The 22,265-nt window shown below is 32.8% G+C and overlaps 4 protein-coding genes across 5 annotated transcripts in view; all 4 read left to right on the top strand.

Moving 5' to 3' along the window:
• The window catches only part of LOC105283023 (longitudinals lacking protein), a 103,767-nt gene extending 97,119 nt beyond the window's left edge, over nt 1-6,648 (top strand). Inside the window, exons 7-8 of one of the 2 annotated variants that reach the window (XR_003407439.1) lie at nt 5,936-6,275; nt 6,599-6,648. Coding sequence is in view for 1 of the 2 variants with exons in the window: in XM_026974988.1 (XP_026830789.1) it covers nt 5,936-6,222 (287 nt within the window). In the remaining variant the exon portion in view is untranslated. Of the gene's footprint in view, nt 1-5,935; nt 6,344-6,598 lie in introns of those variants that run through there. The other variant, XM_026974988.1, reaches the window with a different exon arrangement.
• Nucleotides 6,649-8,427: 1,779 nt separating this feature from the next.
• On the top strand, nt 8,428-13,237 carry LOC113563351 (zinc finger protein 425-like). Its single transcript, XM_026974821.1, has 4 exons — nt 8,428-8,482; nt 8,635-8,871; nt 11,514-11,735; nt 12,960-13,237. Exons 1-4 carry the CDS (start codon nt 8,428-8,430, stop codon nt 13,235-13,237), a joined length of 792 nt encoding a protein of 263 aa, XP_026830622.1.
• Nucleotides 13,238-13,836: 599 nt separating this feature from the next.
• On the top strand, nt 13,837-14,341 carry LOC113563350 (zinc finger X-chromosomal protein-like). Its single transcript, XM_026974820.1, has 2 exons — nt 13,837-13,897; nt 14,022-14,341. Exons 1-2 carry the CDS (start codon nt 13,837-13,839, stop codon nt 14,339-14,341), a joined length of 381 nt encoding a protein of 126 aa, XP_026830621.1.
• Nucleotides 14,342-16,088: 1,747 nt separating this feature from the next.
• LOC113563349 (gastrula zinc finger protein XlCGF57.1-like) lies at nt 16,089-20,675 on the top strand. Its single transcript, XM_026974819.1, has 4 exons — nt 16,089-16,422; nt 17,946-18,086; nt 19,094-19,279; nt 20,308-20,675. The coding sequence occupies exons 1-4, from the start codon at nt 16,089-16,091 to the stop codon at nt 20,673-20,675; spliced, it is 1,029 nt and encodes a 342-aa protein (XP_026830620.1).
• Nucleotides 20,676-22,265: the final 1,590 nt, after the last annotated feature.

Raw genomic sequence — 22,265 nt, 5'->3', positions numbered from 1 at the left:
TTGTTTACTATCGTTTATTGTGAATCTCGATAGTTGGAATCAAAGTGATATTAAAGAATTACCATACAGTTTCTCGGTTTTAAGTTTTGTATAATGCCTTTACAAAAGCTTCGATTAAACCGACTAAATTATTTTGTTTGTTAATTGGTATTTAACGATAATGTTTTCAGAACGGATCAATGCTACAGATGCGGGAGAATTTACACTTGGCTGAATAGCCTAAGAAAGCATGTACGCACTGAGTGCGCCTTGCCATCAAGACATTATAATGTCTATATTGTCCGCATAAGTCCAAACAAAAGTGGAACTTGATTGCACACGTCAAGAAGAAGCATATGTTTTTATAAATTAATTGAAGATCTCTTCTTTAGCTTTTTAGTATGCATGATATTTTTCTTGCATACATTTACATAATGCATTATGTAATTTTGTAATGATTACATAATCTAAAAAAGAGAGAGAGATTAGTAATTTTCTATCCATTAAATTCTTTAAAAACATTTCTTAGAAAATTTATTTTGATTTATGCTAAGAAGCAAAGAGTTACACAAATAAAATGACGGATTTGAAATCCGCATCTATGTTGTGCATGCTAGAGATGAAAAAATCTATTCTCAAACTTGCCAAAACCATGTCACGTGTTGATCCAATAAATTAGTAATAAAGCTTTGAAAGTTTATTTTATTTATTACAAACTTGATGTGATGCTGCTTTATTTGCGACAGAATCAATTCGCGAAACTGACACTTCAAAGATTTGCATAACTTTATTATATCATCAATAATATAAAATTATTATTTTATATATATATTTAAAAGATAATTATGTTATATATTATAATATATACATATAAAACATAATTTTCTCTTTCATTCCATGATCTTTGTTTTCTTATTTGCGACATTAAATACATCTTACACATGGCTATTTTTTAAAATTGATTAAAGAAAAAACGAATTTTATATTAAACGTGACGGTTATTGACTTATGTGCTAATCTATGAATTATATAACTCACATTTTATATGTCTTTTAAATACAGTTAGTAATATAGTAATAATTATTAATAATTATATCTAATATTAATAAAATTGCTAAAAAAGAAAGAAAAGAAAAGAAAAATTATCAATCTTAATCCTTTTAAAGAATCCCAATTTTGAAAAGAATTGCAATAAATTCTTAATAATTAAAATAATGACTTTTTATATGAAGATGTTTTAGAGATTTATTTTTGTTTTTTGTCACAAATTGATATTAATCACGGAATCACGCTTTCCATAGATAGAAGCATATAGGACACTCAGCAGAAGGCGTTCTTGTTCGCAACTTGGGAGAATTCTCTGGTACTTGATAACTTTGTAAAGGAATCTTCTCGCTGATTAGTATTCTTGTTGCAGGTTTCAAGTACACGTGTCAGTGTTGCGGACGACACTTTGCATGGCCATCGAGTCTACGTCTACATCAGAAAATGGCATGCGGCAAGCCGCCAAATTTCTGCTGCACTATCTGCGATTACAAGTCAAACTTCAAAGGCAATCTCAAGAGGCACCTATTCTGCAAGCATAAAGTAGACATGTATTAATATGTTGTTTCCGGGAGTGGCTCCGTGCGAAAGAGCCGCCACCCGGACGGCCGATCGTCATCGATCGGTCAAAAAATCGATGACCCATGAGAAGACAGGCATCGGAGACGGAGACGCGGCGAACAAAAAAGAAGACTAAAGAGTTTTCGGGGAGTTCTCGGTGTGACAAGACGTGTAATCTCTGTTGTTAGAATAAAGAGAGTTTTTTGGAAGTTAACGAGTTGTTCTTCGCGTGTGAGTGTCGTGAGCGAACGCCCGGACGCAACAATATTTCTTTCTCTGTTGTCATGTCGTTGAAAATACGTTCTTCTTTTGCTGAATAATAAAAGATGTATTATTATAAAACGAACGAGGCTTGTCAACATTTTAACACCACACGGGAGTATAACTATAACTATAAGGCAGGCAGTAAAAGAGAAGTTGATGAAGATGGCACGCATCTGAAGGATGAAAGGCTCGCTCGAAACCGATATTAACCGATCATGTTCCTCGATACAATTTGAAAATAAAGTATATTTGTTGTAACGCCTTCTACGATAATCTTTCCTGTTATGTTTTATTAATAATTTCTTCCTGATCTCTACGTAACCATTTATAGATTTGATATACAATTTAATCTTGCATAGTTTTTTTTGTAAGTTGTGTTGTTTCAGATACCGAATACCGTTTAGGCATGAGAACGAAGTAAGTATGTACGTACAGGAAGACAATCGCACGTGTGTTAGTATCCTTCTCTCTCTCTCTCTCTTTCTCTCTCTCTCTCGAGACCGAAGAAGCGCTTTTCGAGATTGTAATCCGCAATTAAGAATCTCCGAGAACGTTTGACCGTTTTTCCATTTTTGCTATTCCATCGTTTGGTTCATTTCATATAATCGCAAAATTTCTCCTTTGGAAGCCCGGAAGGAAACTCGTGCACGGTACCTCGAAAAGCGCGATTTCGCGAGATGGATCATTCCGAAAGGCGATTTCGCGGAGGATCCATTTTCGATGTAACTTTCAAGGCATGCGCTTCGATGTATAGAGACCCATTTTGGTTGCATCTGACACTTGCATCGCTCGACTCAGCAGGGTCTTTACGTGCCCCCTGGAGGCCTCGCGGGGCCTCGCCTCGCTTCGCCGGGGATCAGGCTTGATCCCTCGCGGCCTCGTGTAATCGCGATTGCTAAAACGGTCCTCTCTTTTCAGATGTGCCCCTATTTCCGATCGTGAAGCCACGATTGCACGTGTGTCCACGCTGCGGTCAGATGTACTCCTGGGCATCGAACTTGCGGAAGCATTTGAAGATGGGCTGCGGCATGGTTACCTTCGAAACGCACTTCTCCTGCCAGTACTGTCCCTATAGATCGAGGATTGAGGCAAGCTTCCTCAAACATCTACTCTCGGTGCATAACATCAAGTAGACGCAACGCCGATCTCGCTGACTGACATCTTCGATTTCTCTTCTGTGACTGTGGATTATCTTCGTTCGATAGACAGTGGGTTTGCTCGAAATATAGTGAAGTGTCAACTCTCGGAAACAGCGTTGAGATATCGAAACGTAGTTGTATCATGACACGTCATATCAAACGATCCATATGGTCTAAGTATCATACTACAGACTTTGTGTGATGTCATCGTTGTCATCGTTGCCATTCAAAATTCCGCGAGAGCAATTTGCGACTGTTTAGTTTATAAGTTGCGCGCTTGCGGCATTCGTCGACTTATCCGAGGAACTGTTTTATTTCAGATCGCTTTAGATCATAAGTGAAAGCTAGATGTTTCTTCCGTTCGCAAAAATTATATTTGAAATAAGTAAAATATATCTATGGTAATTATGCTTAATTGAATGAACAAAATCTAGTCTAACGGCTGTTTTTTTTTGTAAGATTTTAAACGAAGTAATTTTCAAATTTATAGTTTTTTTTCGAGAATTATAATATGATTATAGCTTTTTATATTTTAGCATAGTAATACATTTATTGTAAAAATTTTTATTAATATTTAGTATATAACGTATAATTCTAATTGCGAGCAACAACATTAAGGAAAGTTTCTAAAAAATTATGTTTTTTAGTTTTAAATAAAATCTGAACATACTAGCTTCAAGAGTATTCAAAATTTTTAACACTTTTTTGAAGAATTTTGTTTGTTAAATATTGTAATCGTATGTCTATTTTAACAAAAAAGTATTGTTAATTTTACAAATAAGAATTATTAACACGAATTATTTTGTATGTTATTTTTTTAGTGATTTCTCTGCTTAGATATTTTTTCTAGAAAAAAACACTTTTTTGTTTCTTACTGAGGTGCGATCAGAAGTCTGGAAAATAATTACAATTTATGACTTTGATATCATTGCGTACGTCTGTGTGCGCGCGCGCGTGTGTGTATGTATGTGTATGTATAGCGTGGGAGAAAAGTCTGATTACTATTTAGAAAATGAGACATTAATGGTCACATAATGTAGTTATAAGCCGTCGGAAAACGTTGGGAAACGTTGGGCGATCATCGAAGACTATATAATGATCTTGAACTCAAACCTATAAGTTTAAGGGTGAGCATAAACTTAAGAAAGGTGTTGATGGAGACATTTTTTAACGCGATTAGCAATATGTCCATATACCGTCGATTATCGTGCATTATAGAGACAGCTCGAATATAGTGCAATTTTACTGTAAATTTTACGCTAGCTCCAACTACGCTTAGCCATGTGGTATAGCGAATTTTAGACAAGTTACATTTATTGACGTTTCGACAATTAAAGCGGGATACCGCAACACGATCAGCGAGTTTCTTTTATGACAATGTAATCATAGTAGAGGGATAAGCATGCATCCGTGGCCTGTTATACGCGATATACACACGATTTCATCTTTAACATAAACATCGGTATATTAGAGTTTTGGTAATCTTTGTACCATGCGAAACCACTCGATTTACGTTTATTGAAATGTTTTTATATTATGCAATAAGAGATGGAAACAAATGAATGATATGTAGATTGTAGACGAATTATTGTCAAACATTCGAGAAGCTATATCGTCCCATAAATCACATTAATCTAAATTTGAAATGCTAATTTCCGACATCACGTAACATAGGAACGAGATTAACATTTCGATATAAAATGTTTCAGCTGATAACTGTAACGAAAAAATATTCTACATAAAAGTTTTGTTTTTTTAAACAGAGGAAGGTACAAGAGAAAGAAGACAGAGAAGGGAAAAAGAGAAATGCTGCAAGAACGTATTAGAAACATAAGAAATGTTCGATGTACGCTAATAAAATCAGGATTCACGTAATTGTCTTAATGAAAAAATTCGTACAATGCTCGTTACAAATTACTCTATTATTACTGCGAAATTTCTTATCACATACATGAATAATAACGTACATTCGGCAAATAATGATGTTATACAGACGATAACGTACGAACCACTTGCCTATGAGACACACGGTTAATGTACTTTATCCAATTGATAGATCAGTAGATCAATAGATCAATCGAGCCACACACGTGACGGCTGCGCTGAGCAGCGATTAAGTGTTTGTGTAACAATGTTTCGCATTCGTTTGCTTTACAAATAAATACCTGTGTACATATTCGCAGTCACGAGAATATTCTTCGAACTGCATCCTCTTTTTCTTCATGTATTTACAAATAATTTTTAGGTTCGTACGAGATGACGAATCATTTCAATTATGAGATCAAGATTTGTCTCTCTCGACATAATTTATACATAATTTATATTTACAGAGATCTAATGTTATTTATTTTTTAAATTATCGTCGTCTTTCTCCCTCTTTCCTCTTTTGAGAAAATTTCTCTTTTCTATCTCTTCTCAATCCTCCGAAATTTTCCTGTGTTTATCGTACTGTGATTATTGCTACAAAATCAGTAACTTTATTATTTTATATTCAATTCATCTTGATTATCTTATTATTACGTAAATTACAGAGAGAATCTAAGATATTAATGTTCTGAACGTTATCTGAAACCATCTGCTTAAAATCTATTTATATGAAAATTTTAATTTCTCGTGTTATATTGTTACAATTTCAGTTTTCACACTTTACTCTTTAATACTATATTATAAAGAAAGAATTGCGCAAATTGTCACGACACAATGATGTACCTTTTATCGCTGGAGGAGTAAAAGACTATCAAGATGGACAGAGAGATGACGAAATAGTTCCAATCTCTGATTATAAGTATGAAAAGTATTCGTGGAAAAATGTCAATGTTCATTGCATGCTGCTTAGATGTAAATGTGTTGAGTAAAAAAGATCGGATCTGGGTAATCGCCCAAACGGTTACTGTTACAGCTCTTAGGTGTGTTGGACGCATCATGACAAGCTGGCTCTTGTGTTTCAGGTACTCTCGTTGTCTGGGAGGACTATCAGGTGCTCAGTACGAATATAACCAGCAGGTCCAATAATTACATCGATCGCAAGTTGAGAGTCAAGCGCATGGATCAGATCGCGGGTAGGTACAAGTGCTCCAAATGCGGCAAGTCGTACCGATGGAAGCATCACCTTGTGGAGCACGTGAAGGCCTCCTGCGGTCAAAACAAGGCGGAATGCTGTCCGTACTGTAGCTACAAGAGCAATCGCAAATGGAATTTGAAGTCGCACATGAAGAGGATTCACGCGAGCGTATAAGAGACGGAGTTTTGATTAATAAGAATGATTGGATGTGTGGGATAGCATTCACGGTGATTAAACCATATAGAAATGTATCATTGACAGATATGTCTTATGAATGTTTCCACTTTGATGTTCTTCAATAAAACAAGCACTTACTTCATTTAGACCTTTTGAAAAAAGGACCTGCTTTAGTTTAGAATTAGTTTTAAGTCTTTCGAAAACACGTATTTTGACGAGCAAAACTTTCTCTCGGTTATTTGATAATTTTGTTTTTATTTGTAAATATGTTCTTCCAAGGACTCGCCTGTGGAGAGAGTCCTGAATCGAGCACCACAGTGTTGAGCTTGCGTAAGTACATGTGTTTTATTCGTGCTTCTCTCTCATGTTACAGGACGGTTTCCTTATGAGTATCGTTTACGAAGCTCGAGGTACAAAACAAAATATACGAAGCAGCCGGAAAAGGTGAAGAGAGCTATTGAAGCAGTTGCTGGTGGAATGTCCCTAAGGAAGGCTGCGAAGATGTACTCCATGTCTAAATCGATTCTACAGCGATATACTAAATTAGGCATCCCCATTTATGTGAAAAAATTCGAAGCCAATGCATATTTTTAGTGTTTGAAGCAATTCCGAATTTGACAATTTTAACTAGTGATTTCCTTCCTGACATCTAATTTTGTTTTGACGTAACAAAAGAGACATTATCAAATTTTTCCTTCTTTATTTATAATACTAAAATAATTGTTTCTTTATTTTATACTCCAGCGAAACTAGATATTGGATTAATATTGTTATACGTTATTGTTATAGTTAAAGTGATTATAATTTATAAACAATTTATTAATATCTACGGTTCCAATGTAAAATACCGTATACTAAGAAAAGTTTTTAAGAGGAGAATCTATTGTTGAAATAATATTTTTAAAACATTACTGTTATATTACTTTTCATTTGCGAATATTAGTAATGCACAGAAAACATATAAAGATATATGACGCTGATGATCATTAATTACAGAATTCATTTTTACATTTGATAGAATTTATTATCCTGTATTATTTTTGTTTCATTGTGTTCGAAAATTGTATATATATCAACATAAAGGGAAATAACATATATGTATTAACTGTGATGAAAATAATAAATTATAAATATTAAACGGATGAGTAAATCGAAAAAATGTATGCACAATGAATATTAATATTAAAACTTATTTAATTATTACAAAATTCTATTTTGTTATTTTACTTTAAAAATTGTATCCTTAAACTTTTTGATAGTCATCGTTTTATTGAATAAAACCAATTTTAATTTTTTTTATTCTTATATAATGCTATTTCCTAATAATTACCTTTTATTTTGTGTGAAAAATAACCGTCCTTAAATTACTTATAAAAAGTAAATAAATATTTGCGCAGGTTTTATTCGATTTGTACAAACTTATATCGTTTTAGAAAGATTGTCCAATGTTCATTAGTTTATCAAGAAAAATAACGATAAGTAAAAATTTTATTAAAATTTTAATAGTTATGGATCTCTCTCTGGCTCAACGAAGAAATCTTTATAATCATTTGTTAATGAATATGAATGTGTTTGTTGCAGAAGTATTCTCACAGCAGTACCATCGATGTCCATCTTCGGCAACACTTATGTCATTGCAACAATAATATAACTTGATGCATGTATGATGGTGGAAATGCAAAAACTTGTCTATTTTTGGGTGCAATCACCAGATAAAAGGACAATCTTGTTTATCTCTAAAATCTATAATTATCTCTAAATCATCATTAATATCTATTGTATGAATATTTTCCAAATGGACTCTATCAATTCAAATTTCATACCATACTCTGAATTTTTAAAAACATTGTAAGTTTGCGTAAACTTAATTTTATTTGCGTTTAGTTTTGTACTGCTGATGCTATGCTTTCTTGACGACCTATGCGTTTTAGAGTCAGAGGAGTTGTGACGGAACGAAACATACTCCAACAAGATGGTTGACGGAATTTTCTAATATATATTAGTTGCAACATTTAAATCAGTGAAATTGTGATTTGTGAATTTATTAAGATTAATAAATATACACGACGCTACAGACATTACCCTCCCGTAAGATTTAATATCTTTAACTCTTCTATTGTACATACTACTGTACGGAAAGACTAATAATTACGTAATTGTAAAAGGTGCATATTTTTTCGCACATTTGTATCGTAATCTAGCATGAAAATCTGCAAAACGGATACAGTATGTTTGCAAGAACTGAGGTATAAAATGGGTATTCCCTTCTTTGAATGATGAAAGTTAGACACCATCGCAAAGTTTGCTCTATCTCTGTCCGCACGCTATGCACGAACGCGCGGGGAAGAGTTGCCACCGTGTCCACGAACATCAACTAATCGAATGCTCCTGTGTTTTTCTGTTTTACAGATACACGCGCGATGGTCTATCTAAATCGCCAAAGAATGACTTATCCATGCAAGAATTGTGGCAAGATCTACAGCTACTACTCCAGTCTGGCTAGGCACTTAAAACATGAATGCGGTGTGGAACCCAAGATTCAATGTCCTTTATGTCCATATAGGACAAAGCACAAATCAAGCCTGAATACTCATCTAAACGGCAGACACATGAAATTTTGGAACGAGATATATTCGTTGCCTAATGGCAACAAAACATCTTCGATGAATGCCAAGAATTAAATCTTAGTATTAAAATGCATACAACGGTGATTTTTAGTGCCGCCCATGCGATAACTTGTACTAGGTGATTCAGAATTCACGTTACTTACATACATGCAGTATTTGTTATAAGTTTGATACTAATTATAGTATTAACATAATATAAATACATTACGTATTTATATAATTGTAAGTAATTTATGAAACAGTAATGTTTAGAATACGAGATAACGTTGGCTACATAATCATTTTTATTTTTTATAACTGCCAAAATAACAAAACGAATCAAAAATGATATAATTATAATAATGATATATAATTGTACTGTCACGTTTTAATAATTTAACAAATTAATTGATTAATTTAAATAATAATCTATTTAAGTAGAAAATAAAATGTGTTTTGTTTGCGATAGTGCGTATTCGTACTTCATATGGATTTCTGAATTACCTTGTACACTCATATTGCTTGAGCATATTAAAAAAATTAAAGTTATGTAATTATTCTGATTAACAACCAACTGATGCATATTCGCGTATTTGCTGTTTCTACCACCATCTCCACCGTGAACTGACAACGTTCTATCACAGCACTATTAACGAATGTTTATTTTTCAACGACATAACAATAGTCTATATTTTTATAAACAGTCACGCACAGTTTTATCAATGAAATCTTACTTTTGCAAGCATCTTACACACACACCCCGCGCGCGCGCGTATGAAGTTATATGCAATAATGTGCATAATACTCCAGAATTTTACCAACTGTTCTGTATTTTTTAAAAACCAGATCATAATTTCTGTACTATGCATTTTATAATATACAACTTTTGATATAGCAAATCAACGTATTAAATTTATATCATTAGATAATAAATAGTAAGTAGGAACAAAGTTATGTAGTGATGCATAATTGTTTTTACATATTTCTGATTTTAATGTGTATGTAATTATAATTCTGAGTATACGTAAATGCAATAAGTGTATTAGTTATTCCATAATTAATATTTTTTATAATGACTGGTTTTCTTTATTTTGGATTAAATTCAACCCAAACAAATATTAATTTATTATATAATTCTAATTAAGACACATAAATAATGCTGTATTCTAATGTTGTTTTTCTTCAGAACTTTGAAAAATAAATAAATCTTAAAATTCCCAATTTAAGTGATGAAACAAAATTTAAAAGTTCAAGTCTTAGTCAATACGTACAATATAATGTACGTATAAGCACTTTTATATCTGCTCTCTTGCATTTATAAGTAAAAGAATTATTAGATAGATGTAAAAATAATAGCCAAATTCGTCTGAGTTACTTGAGAAATTAAAAATATAGAAATAGAAACCGAAGATTTTAATACCAAAGTGGATATTGACGAAATAGACAAATCGCAAGCACATGTTGATACATATAATAAATTTCTAAATTGAATAATTGTTCTTTTTATCTTATTTTATTCTTATTTTAATTTTATTGTGCCGTTTAAACGAAAGTATTTACACCATTTAGTGAAAATAAGTTAAGTTGATAAAACTATTTAGTAATGTATTGTAGCAAAATTTACTTCAAAAATACTTGATAAATAGCGCCAATAAATTAAAAAGAATATGAATAAATTAAAAATTATTTACGCACAATGGACAATAAGGAAGGCACAAACACTTTGCACGCTTGTGTGAATAAAAATACGCTTCGCTGTATGTTCATTATAAAACGTGACGTGTATATACAGTATGTGCGTGAACAAGCGATGAATATTATTATAGTAGATATCTATTTACTTCAATAAAAATTATAACAAACTAGTTCCTTTTCTATGACATCTTCGAATTTTATCAATTTTGTTTAATATTTTATTTCAGTTGTCAGTTTACGATTCTTATAGTCTTTTTAATTTAAAAACAAAAATATTATATAGCTTTTCAGACTTGGGTTAATCAAATTTTTCTTGATGATCGTAATAATCTTTGAAAATATTTATCTTTCTTTAATAGCTTTCGAAGATGTTATCATATAGAAGAGCAGAATTGCCTGGATGTACAGGACGAAGTTGCCTGATATGTAATTAAGACCCATTGGTAACATGCTTTTGACAGTAACATTGCGATGACTTCATTAAATAAGGGCGGAGCTGTCTTGTTGGAAATAGTAAATGTTCGAATAAAAAAATATGTGCAAAACTGCAAATGACATATATGTATTGAACAAAATTTATCGATGAACATGATAGATCTCTGTCTGTGTCAATAATTTAATATTGTAAAAATATATATTATTTATATAAATAAATTGTAATTTATGATAATAGTTTTATCAAATTTATGTAATTATCTCAGAAATAATGAATTTAGTCTAATGTTTACCTAATTTAATAATGAAAACTGATAATTGTGTTCTTATTCTAATGCTTGATTCGATCTGCATGATTCTTGAGGAAACATCGTTTCTGATACATCGAACATTTTATACATTCAGCAGGTTTTTGTATGTCAGATCGAAGTTGCTGTTGGAAGAACATTCACAAGGACATTTTGGATGTGAAGGGAACACGTTCTTTACATGTATAATAAATACTATATATGTATATAATCTATTGTCTAACGGTCACATGAATTCTTTCAGAATGGCATCCCGGCACTGTAGAAGAGATCGATCCTCTGGAATTGATCGCATCGCGGGATGACAAAACAAATTGGACAACTACGTCAAAGCGCTTCTGGTGTCTTCGTTGCGGGCGATCTTACAAGTTCAAGAAGTCATTACGTCGACATGTCAAGATTGAATGCGGCAAGGCACCAAAGCATAAGTGCCCTTACTGTCAGCACCGCAGCAAATACAGGAACAGTATATCGAAACACGTTCTGCACATTCACCCGAATCTGCCATATCCGTAGCAGACCGTTCATCGTCAACTGGATGAGCACAGAGTCTCTTTGCTCATTTCTCCGTTTAAGTTTGCAATATACACCGAGAAGATTACAGTTGTGCACGATTTCTCCAATGATTTCGTTGAATATTTTTATTTTGTTCTTTACATTCCTTATTGTGGAATGTATATTATGCCACGTGCATATTAATTTTTATAATTCCTAATATTACAATTTTGATTTTTTGAACCAAGTAACTATATATAAACATCCATGGGGCGGTCTCACTGCTCGTGCGTCCCTTCACGCATGTACTTGGCATGAAATACTATCATCTTCTCTTGAGATTGTTTTGTTTTTATTAAAATTGTATGAGATTGTAGAGTCATACGATATATGATTAAACTACTACTTAATTTTTTAAGAGGATTTCTGTTAATTATAATATATGAAAATTATTATAATATGTAAATTATTTATTGCTTAAAATTAATGCGTCTTTATAAGAGATAAATTGATAATTAATTATTTATACGGAATGCTCTTGGCAATCTGTAAATAAAACCGATCTTGTAGCTAATAATGTATTAAAGAGAAAATATAACGGTACAGATGGACTTGTTTTGGCTAAAATGTTTGTGTAAAACGCAGCGCTTTGTATTATGACACAATACACAAACGATCAATATAAACAAAATGAAATATGAACAAAATGGATTCTAAATAAGTTTATTTCAAAACGTTTTGCTTACTTTAAAGAAATGTATATTGAAAGCATGTAATTATATCTGCATTCTCACAATATTGTATAAGAAATTTCTGAAGAGCAAAGTCCCCTCGTTTACACACACACACACACACACACACACACACACACACACACACACACACACACACACACACACACACACACACACACACACACACACACACATGTTCACCGTATGCACTTTTTCTTACGGTTACTTCTCAATTAGCATCCTACGATTCAGCTTATTTAAATATGGTATTGTATATTATCTATTCTATTGCTAATTACTTATTTAAACTATTTGAGATCCTAATAGGTTTGTTACTGTATTGCAAAGAAAAGATGCGCGGATTGCAGAAAATTAATGAAATTATTTTATTAAACTGTGAGGATAAAGCAGCTATTTGAACATTCCTTCCATTATTAATAAAGCGCTTTTCGTGATTGCAGATTACGCCAAGATGAATTATTACGTGACTCAAGTAGTGAAGGACCGACGTCGTCGTGGTCAGGGTCGTTTCATCTGTGACAACTGTGACCGCCGTTATCATCACATGAAGAATCTGAGAAGACATGTGACAAATGAATGCGGCAAACAACCAATGTATCAGTGCACGTATTGCCCTTATAAGGCTACCTACAAGTCGTATCTACAGGTGCACATGATGAAACATACGAGGCAAAATTTTACACCTCGCTTGTCCATTTTTAAGCAACCCTATCCATGAAAGCCCTGTTTATCCTTCGATTGGTCTGTACAATTCAGTATGAAAATTATTTATTAAGATTTCGCGGAGCGAAATTTAAAGAACATTGCGAAGTACACGCGAATGTCTGTTTGAAAATATCTACAAATCATGTGGACTGCAACTGAAAAAGTGAAGAGTTAGTGCGAAGTTTTAATATTTTATCTTCTCTCTGTTATTAATTTAATCAAACTTCTAGCATTCCATATTTGAATTGCTGATGTATTAAAGATAAAAATTTATCAAGCTGTATCAATTAAATTAGATCTAAGAACTATATTGAACTGAAATCTAATAAAATCTGTGTTTTACGAGTGCTGCTTGAAATCATTTACCATACAATATTTTCGAAAATTTTCGTTCTTTTTATATCATCATCATTTAGTTCATAAATTGTGGAGGCAGAAAAACAGACATACTATTGCATCTTAATTTATCAGAAGACATAGATAATTTGTTATCATTATCATTATTGTTATTCATCATTATCTGTGTTACTGAGAATTATTATTGTCTAAATGACAATATAACAAATAGCACATTTATTCTTTTGTGATTATACTAAAGACATTTAGGAGGTGATGGGTGGATGCATGATGGGGCAGTGCATGGTGTATCGCGGAACCAAATTCCGCAGAGAAAGTAAAGATCGCTTTTACCAAAGCGTTCTTAGAAGAAACGGAATCGATATCATCACGAAGCATCATGTTGTTTCTTACGAAGGAATAATCTATACTAATCGCCGGCAAATGTCTTTCTGTTTCAGTTGATTCGAAATACGCAACGATATATAAACATATCTGCGTCACCTGCGGGAAAAGTTACAAACACAAGCATCATTTAAAGCGTCATCACAACTTCGAGTGTGGGATTGATCCGAAATTCAAATGCGACTTCTGTCCACACAAGACTCGGTACAAGTCCAGTCTGATGAAGCACATAATGGCACGACATCAGCACTTGCAGGAACAAAATTCGCAATATAGCGGCCGTCAACAGGTTTTCGAGATGCGTACCGATACTGAGCAGCCGAATCTTCACGTGCAAGAATTCAACACGTATCATGATTTTACGCAAAATCTTTAACTTGATCCAATTATATAGATTATAGTACTATTATCTAAGAAAAGAAACGGTTCATTTAATAATTAGCACAAATAAATTACAAAAAATTAGGATGCATACAATAACGATAACAATAAAGATAACAATGTTATATGTACAAACTGTTGAAATATTTTAACTAAATTTGTGTCATTTGCAAATTTTTGTAAAGTATTATATTTTCTTTATTATTTCTTGGATTAATCTATTAGCTACTGCGATCCTATCATTTGAGAATTATTATATTTTTCAGTATATGGCAGTACCTGATATATTTCCACAATTAGCATTGTTAAAGATTTACTGACAAGGGTATGTTACGTGCTATGCTATTAATATGCCGCAAACATGTAACTAAACTTCTTTTTTAGATATTTCTTATAACTTTTATAAATTAGATATATAAGTACAAAACATTTGGCAGTTAATGAGTTAATTAGAATCTATTAAGACTTAATTATTGTTCTCCCACTGGATGGTGTTCATACTTTTATTCTAATTTTAGCATTTATTCAATCAATTAGTATTGCAATATATTTTTTAAAGTTATTAAGATTTGACTGATACTTATTGTAATATAACAAATAAATGTACTTTGTACTTGTGATTAATTAATTATTAATTGAAATTATGAATAATGATGAATTCTTGAACAATCGAACTATCAGTATGAAACAAACTGCTTTTGAACGAAGGATAGTTATCCTTCGTTATTCGTTTATTTTTAACATAAAATTTACATATTATTTTAACAAAATAAACAAAGTTATTTGTTTTAGCGTAACAGTTTTACTTACTGTGCAGTGTTTCCAACTAAAAACTCACACATTTCATTTGTTAATTCCATTAATAATATATAATTAAATCTTTTTTGATATAATCAAAGTTATATATAATTTGAAACAATGTAATTTATATTATACATTCACACAAATATATAGTCAGTGCATAATGAAATATATACATATAATTAAAGAAGAAAATATTTTATTTATTTTCTCCTTTATAAATATTTTTTCTATAAGTTGATAAGTTGATTGGTAATTTGTGTAATTATATAATTAATTAATATATATAATTATTTATATTATACAATTAGAGTTGCTATTTATAATTTTTACATAATTATTTTTATGTCAATGTCAGTTTATATAATATTAAATATACCAAAGCTCAAGTAATATGATATAAAATAAATAATGACATTGTTATTATATTTTTGTTAATTTTATTGAATCTTCTGTGTAATATGCAATTTTCATAAAATATATGTACATGTATATTAACGCGCGCGCGTACATACAGACACACGCACGCACACACACCCTTTATAAGAAAATAAAATTTTATATTATCGAAATAAACCTAAGATAAATTTTTCTTCGTGCTTGTGTTTTTTTCTCCTTTGATGCACAACTAGATATATCCCTACAATTAGAAAAATAATATACATTTACCATGAAGAAAAGAATATTGTAATCATGTTTTGTGTCTTTATATACCTTGTTTTACTCATGACATCTAATTAATCTGTTGCTTTCAAAGCATTTTAATAATTATGTCAACATCGCTTGTGCGAATTTAAAGTCTTGCGCCGATATCACTGATTGCTAAGCTTCGTTTCTTTTTTTCTTGATTTGCAGGTACGACTTACAGTTCGGCTAACTGGACTATACCCACTTTGCCGTCGACATCACGCATCGCGATGTATACCAGGCGCCTCCGCTCAATGAGTTCAAACGAAAGTGGCAAATTTAGTAGTGGAGTAGGTCCTCGTAAGTATGTGTGCAACGATTGTAACCGCATGTTCGCACTGAAAGCCTCGCTATTGCGGCACAAAACGTTATACGAGTGCAACAGAGGTCGGCAGCCGTATGAACGGCAATCTCCATACGAAGATGAGAGATCCCAGAATGAAAAGAAATCCAAGAAGGAGCATATGTGTTTCCGATGCAAACGTGTTTATGCCTTCTTCACGTCCCTATGGCGCCACCAGAAGTACGAATGTGGTGTGGAGCCGAAGTTTGCCTGTTCCATCTGCAAGAGCCGATTTGCTCAAAAAAGCAATTTGGAGCGTCACATGCGAACAAAGCATTAAACTATGTGCGAATTATTCTCAAGTCGCATTTTAATGCTGCGGTACGAATTCATTTGGCGTCTTATTAAGACCAACTTGCGCCAATTGACTTTTCTAGGCCTGATAGTTTTCTGTTGTGTGTTACTTTCCGCTGCTTTCACAAATTTCAAAAATAGACATAGATATATATTTGTAGAAAGTTCTCATAAATATTAACTTGTACAGGGGTAAAATGAATTGTTAGGTAATGTCAGTTTATTGATGTCGATATATTATCAACCAATTATTATTAACCAACATACTAGATACAAATCTTTATCATTTTCAACACGCTGTATCGACTCATGCATTAGAACCTGTTATATTTAGATACTTGTTTAAACACGAACATGTAATAAAAAAATTTAGTATTGCTGGTCGGTTATAATTGACATATGGACATCACCAATAACCCGACGTTATCCAATGATTCATTTCACCTTACTGTATATATAAGATATGTTTAATGATCATTAAAAATTTCTTATTTCCTGGATTAAAAATTTTTAATTAGTAGGACAAAAAATATGTATAAATGAACTTATAAATTACCTCACATTCTACATAAAAATTCGGCATATTTTACAATAATGCTATATGATTGAAAATTAATTTAATTTTATTTTCTATAATGTTTTTTCTCATTGTTTCTTTCAATTTGCTCCATATAAGTTTAAATAGCACATTTACAGTAAAATTTTTATGACATTTAAAGAATTATCGCAAGAGTGTAAGTTGTTCTAACGACCATTTGTATCAATTAAAAATTGTAATTCATAATAAACCTTATAAATTAATAAATAAATTTATATGTATAGATATAACGAAATAATATTTATTGTTTGGTTATTGGAAAAAGAATACCACGAAGGAAATTAATCAATCCTGTCTCCTGATAGTAATATTAATACAATACATTTTTATTTATCAAAACCAAAGAAAAGAATGTATTGATCATAATCTTTCTTTTTTTACAACAAATTAGTTGTAAAAATTTGTACAACAGTATGTGTGTAAGTATGTGTATAAAATGGTCAAATAAATTGAATATATCGAAAATGAAATCCTTTTTATAATCTAATAATTTAATAAATCATCTGTTTCTTGTAACGTGCAAGAGAGTGAAAAAAAGAGACATTCTTTTATATCTACGAATTATGAATGCATTTCATATGTCTTTATAATATTTTTAATTCAATAATTTTATACTTTTCGATATAACGCGTTCGATCACAACGCGTGTAACAGTTTTGTGACCAAGGAAGAATGTAATAAAAAGTGTTTATTCTGCAAAAGCTTTCAAATATAACATTACGTAATTGATCTTGGCCCAGCGTTTCTCAAGATCCGTCTATTCCATTCGATTTCGCAAACAAGATAACTTTGATTTCATCAGCTGTTGTGTTCCTATTAAGGAGCGTATGTATGAAAAAATAACATTGTTCTAACATTGTTCTTTTTCGTTTGCAGGACTCGCGCACGATGTCAAGGACGGTTACGTGCCACAAGGTGTTACGGACATTCCAATATCACCCTTGATGTGTCCACAGTGCGGACGAACATACAAAATGAAGCGTAATTTAAGGACCCACATGAAGTTCGAGTGTGGCGGTCAGAGAAATTTTAAGTGCCACATATGTCCGGCTAAATATACGCAAAATATTAGTCTACGTCGTCATCTTTTGCAGCGGCATAACATCTATTTGCCACCGAAATTCTCGGTTCCTAAGCGCATCTTCGCCAAATGACCTTAAAATTGCAATAGAATCGACATTTTTATTGTAGATTGCGATCTATGATCCTTATGGTTCCTTTGGAGAACGTAAAGTCGATTTTCATCGATGACGATGTCGTAACGAATATATTGCGTTATGACAAATGTGATTACGCGCAAATAGATTTAGGAAAATAATTTATATACGATTTAATATATCTTGATTATAAAGCAAAAAAATGTACTGGTCAAACAAGAGATACATATAAAGATCTTAAATTGAAGATATACTATTTCGTCGCATTTTAAAAAGCGATTGTCTTATTACTTCGTTATTTTTAAGTATTCTTAATTTATACCGATTTTATATGTATATGACATATTTTGTTTATACACTTTAAGTTTAAATGTAAATGTGCACGTTTTTTCCTTTTAACTGATAACTGAATGACGAAAGTGATGCGAGTTTTACGTAGAGGATCAGGAAATGACGCTAAAATGTCGCGTCAACGCGGCTTGAATATTGCAAATTGTTGAAATTATAATATATAGATATAATTCAATTTAAATATATTAATCGCCGAAAAGAAAAGATAAAACAAATAGATCACGCCTGTTTTAAGAAAATGAAAGTTAGAATACAGAGAATATATGACAAAAAATATTAATCAATTAAGTTGTTCGAAGAGTTCGTTTGAAAAGATGTAATACATATCTAACCGGCAATAAACTTTTGATAGATGACTGTACGTGAGGTCCTTTCCTCTTTTTTCCTCTTCTTGATGGGAAGAACATTGGCAGCAGATTCGCCAGGAGGGAATTTCTGCGCGTTATTGATGTTACATCAAGAGATTTCGCTTATATTTGCCACATCCAATACTAACCGATCATTACTCTTTTGCAGATCTCCTGTCGTTTACTCCGCGGGAACTCAGGCACGAATCTCACAGAAGTGATCGGATTTTTGATTGCCACCAATGCGGCAGATCATACCAAATGCGGCACAATCTGGTGAAGCACCTGAGATTCGAATGTGGTGGGCAGAAGCACTTTGCATGTTACCTGTGTCCTGCTAGATACACCCAAAACGGCAAGTTGCGACAGCACATGCTAAATGCTCACGATATCTTCGTACCACCACGGAAGACCTGGATAAGATCTAGTTATACGTCAACGAGTTATTAATCTCTGTTTAGCAATAAACAGATACGAGTACAAAAATCGGACGACAAGTAAAAAATTGCTTTATTGCGTTTTCTTAGTTATTTTAATTAATTGTAGGTATTAAGAGACTTTATAATAAATACAGTGGACTAATAAAACAATTGAGTAAATTTGCCTGTGATTCTCAAGATTTGCATGATGTGAAACATGAAAATATTATATAGGTATATATAATTTACACACATATCTACATATGTAAAAAGTTATCAGTAGCGTTAATTAATAGTTAAGTTCTTATCGATAAAGTCTTTTCATTTTCGCAAAGGATAATGTATTAGCATGAATCTTTTCTTTTATAACTTATAACTTATTGATTTAAACTTTCTGGACTATTATGTAAACCAAATTTTTTCAGTACATGTTTGTAAGCTCTGGTGTTGACAAAACCTATTTATGGGCTTAGTAATAAGTATTACTAGAAATGATGCGCTCACAAAGATTTCTTGGTTTTGTCTTCTTTATTGCCTTCCTAAAATTTAACGTTATATTGTCAATAAGCAATACAGTTATGGTGTCAAACCTCTTCAAATTTCTTCCTTCCTTTTTGACTGTACTTTTTAATGTGCGTGTCCATCATGATGACACAATAAAAGAAGTATATAAAATAAGTAAGTTAAACAAAATTAAAATTTATTAATATTGAAGGAATTGAAGCGTTATATACATAAATATAATTCGTTATACATATATAAATAACACTTGGCAAACGATTTGCGAGAAAGACTGTTTATGCTTGAGAACAATACTATTTTCCAGACTGATCACTCTCGGGAAATCGATACAGGCATCAACCGGGAATCTATAATCACGTAAAGACATGAGAAGATTACATACAGTGTGCGTTCCTCATTTTCTGGATAGTATACTAATCTACACACGAATGTTGTTTTTCAGGTTGTTTTTACGAGAGCTTCCCTCCTCCAGACACTTCTGCTATGATTTACGACGAAGGAACACAACCTACATTCACGAAGATAGCTCGAGCCCGAATGAATTCAAGACGCAACACAGAGAATACCGAAGATCAGAGCCTACAGTGTTCTGCCTGCGGGAAGAAATATTCACTGAAGCACAATCTAGCGAGACACATGCGTTTTGAATGCGGCGGTCAACGAAGATTTTGCTGCCACTTATGTCCGAACAAATACACGCAGAATGTTAGTCTGCAAAGGCATTTGTCGCACCATCACAACGTTCTCGTACCCGTGAAGAGAAGGCACAACGGCCCGAGGAAAATCTGCGATGGAATCATCTACCAATAAGAGCGGCAATGAAGACAAGCTTTGCAAGATGATATCTCAAGAGTGAATTTGGTCGTCGTGAACGAAGGATCACGAAGATCTTGTGCCAGAGGCGAAAAGCCCTTAAATTAATATCATCGAATCGAAGATAAACTAGATTAACAAGAGCAGCGTGGCTAATGTCTTTTATATCAAATAAATATTTTGAATATTTCTAGTTTTTATAGAGAACTTTTTGTATCGTTACTAAAGTTATTAATAAGTAAAGTTCAGATCTTTATACAATCATAAATACTTATTTGAAAATATTTGCTGGAACTGTAGCCACATTTCCTTCGTCTTTTACAAGAACAAGTTACTAATATATTATGTTGGAACGTTTTACATCATTTTCCTCACGTAGAATCTTCACATAGAGTTCGTAATTTGCACAAGGTATGAATTTTTCAAAAGAGGTTCATCAGTGACTAATGCTTGCAAAGCAGAAAGACATTTTCCGTAATTTTCCTATGATGAACAAATTGATCTTGATGCTTATTCATATAAGGAAAGTGACGGGAATTCAATCAACTATTCAAGCATTCATCACCGATGGAGTATCCTTATTGTGATTTGCATGTTGAATAAGTCTTTCATAAAACGCCATAAAAATATTACAACGAGGCTTGGTCGGTCATGCCTAAATCGACTAATTATTAAGTTTATTTCTGGCGTTTACTTAAAATGGTACGCAATGGTGCAATTATTTTCTCACATTTACATCAAACTGCTAAAATTCAACTCGCAAACATTCTCATCCGTCATCGTTGCATTAAGTCACGTGTAGCAATGCATTCTCATAGTAATGTTTTCTTTCATTCTACAGGTTTCATGAGGTCCCGCTTTGCCTGTCACCAGTGTGAACGCAGTTATACGATGCTCTGCAATCTGCGCAGGCACATAAAATGGGAGTGCGGCGGGAAACGCTCATTTCCATGTTCCTACTGCAACTACAGTTTCACCCAGAAAACTAGTCTGCAACGGCACTTGCAAGCTCGACAGTGTCAACGGGATGGATTCTAATCTTATGTTATAGATCGCTTATCGCTGTAGGTCTGCCTCGAATTGCACTTGCGATCCTTTATCAAACTAATCACGAAGACGCGTGAATCTTCCACTTAATCCCCTCTTTCCTACACGACAGACGATCATTGAAAAGAGAAATCGCTCAAAAATCTACGTTAATAAATCAATATTTAATTGATTGTATAGTTGTGCAGATGATATCGTTTATGTGGACCGTGTTTCCGTTCACGATCTCCTTTCTATCCGTTATCCTTTCTATCCTTTTTCACCGAACATGTTTCGGGAACGCAATCGCGATAGTTGCGGATGAGATCCCGATCATCGAGACCCGCGTCTGGTGATTCCGGTCAATGGTATAACTATTCGCAACTAACATGACCATCGTTTTCGTATTCTTCTAGGTGCGGTCTGGACGACAGTTCAGCCGAGAAGTCTGAGAAGGTCGCGACACGCGAATTTCCTGAGAGACGAGGATCTCCCGCTCAAGTGCCCGCAATGTGGCCGCGGTTACATGGTCAGGCCCAGTTTATCCAAGCATCTGAGATA

The sequence above is a fragment of the Ooceraea biroi genome, chromosome 14 (genome assembly GCF_003672135.1).
Source record: "Ooceraea biroi isolate clonal line C1 chromosome 14, Obir_v5.4, whole genome shotgun sequence".
NCBI classification, from domain to species: domain Eukaryota; kingdom Metazoa; phylum Arthropoda; class Insecta; order Hymenoptera; family Formicidae; genus Ooceraea; species Ooceraea biroi.
The sequence above is the reverse complement of the archived record's forward strand: the minus strand, read 5'-3'. Positions and strand labels throughout refer to the sequence as shown.

Excerpts from the sequence above, each read along its gene's own strand:
- LOC113563351 (XM_026974821.1), top strand. The coding sequence starts at position 8,428 with ATGAAAATCTGCAAAACGGATACAGTATGTTTGCAAGAACTGAGGTAT. Across the intron at positions 8,872-11,513 it reads GATATATTCGTTGCCTAATG|AATGGCATCCCGGCACTGTA; the intron begins GCAACAAAACAT and ends GAATTCTTTCAG. Across the intron at positions 11,736-12,959 it reads CCGCAGCAAATACAGGAACA|ATTACGCCAAGATGAATTAT; the intron begins GTATATCGAAAC and ends TCGTGATTGCAG.
- LOC113563350 (XM_026974820.1), top strand. The coding sequence starts at position 13,837 with ATGGGTGGATGCATGATGGGGCAGTGCATGGTGTATCGCGGAACCAAA. Across the intron at positions 13,898-14,021 it reads AACCAAATTCCGCAGAGAAA|TTGATTCGAAATACGCAACG; the intron begins GTAAAGATCGCT and ends TTTCTGTTTCAG.
- LOC113563349 (XM_026974819.1), top strand. The coding sequence starts at position 16,089 with ATGAGTTCAAACGAAAGTGGCAAATTTAGTAGTGGAGTAGGTCCTCGT. Across the intron at positions 18,087-19,093 it reads CATGAAGTTCGAGTGTGGCG|ATCTCCTGTCGTTTACTCCG; the intron begins GTCAGAGAAATT and ends ACTCTTTTGCAG. Across the intron at positions 19,280-20,307 it reads TGCTAGATACACCCAAAACG|GTTGTTTTTACGAGAGCTTC; the intron begins GCAAGTTGCGAC and ends GTTGTTTTTCAG.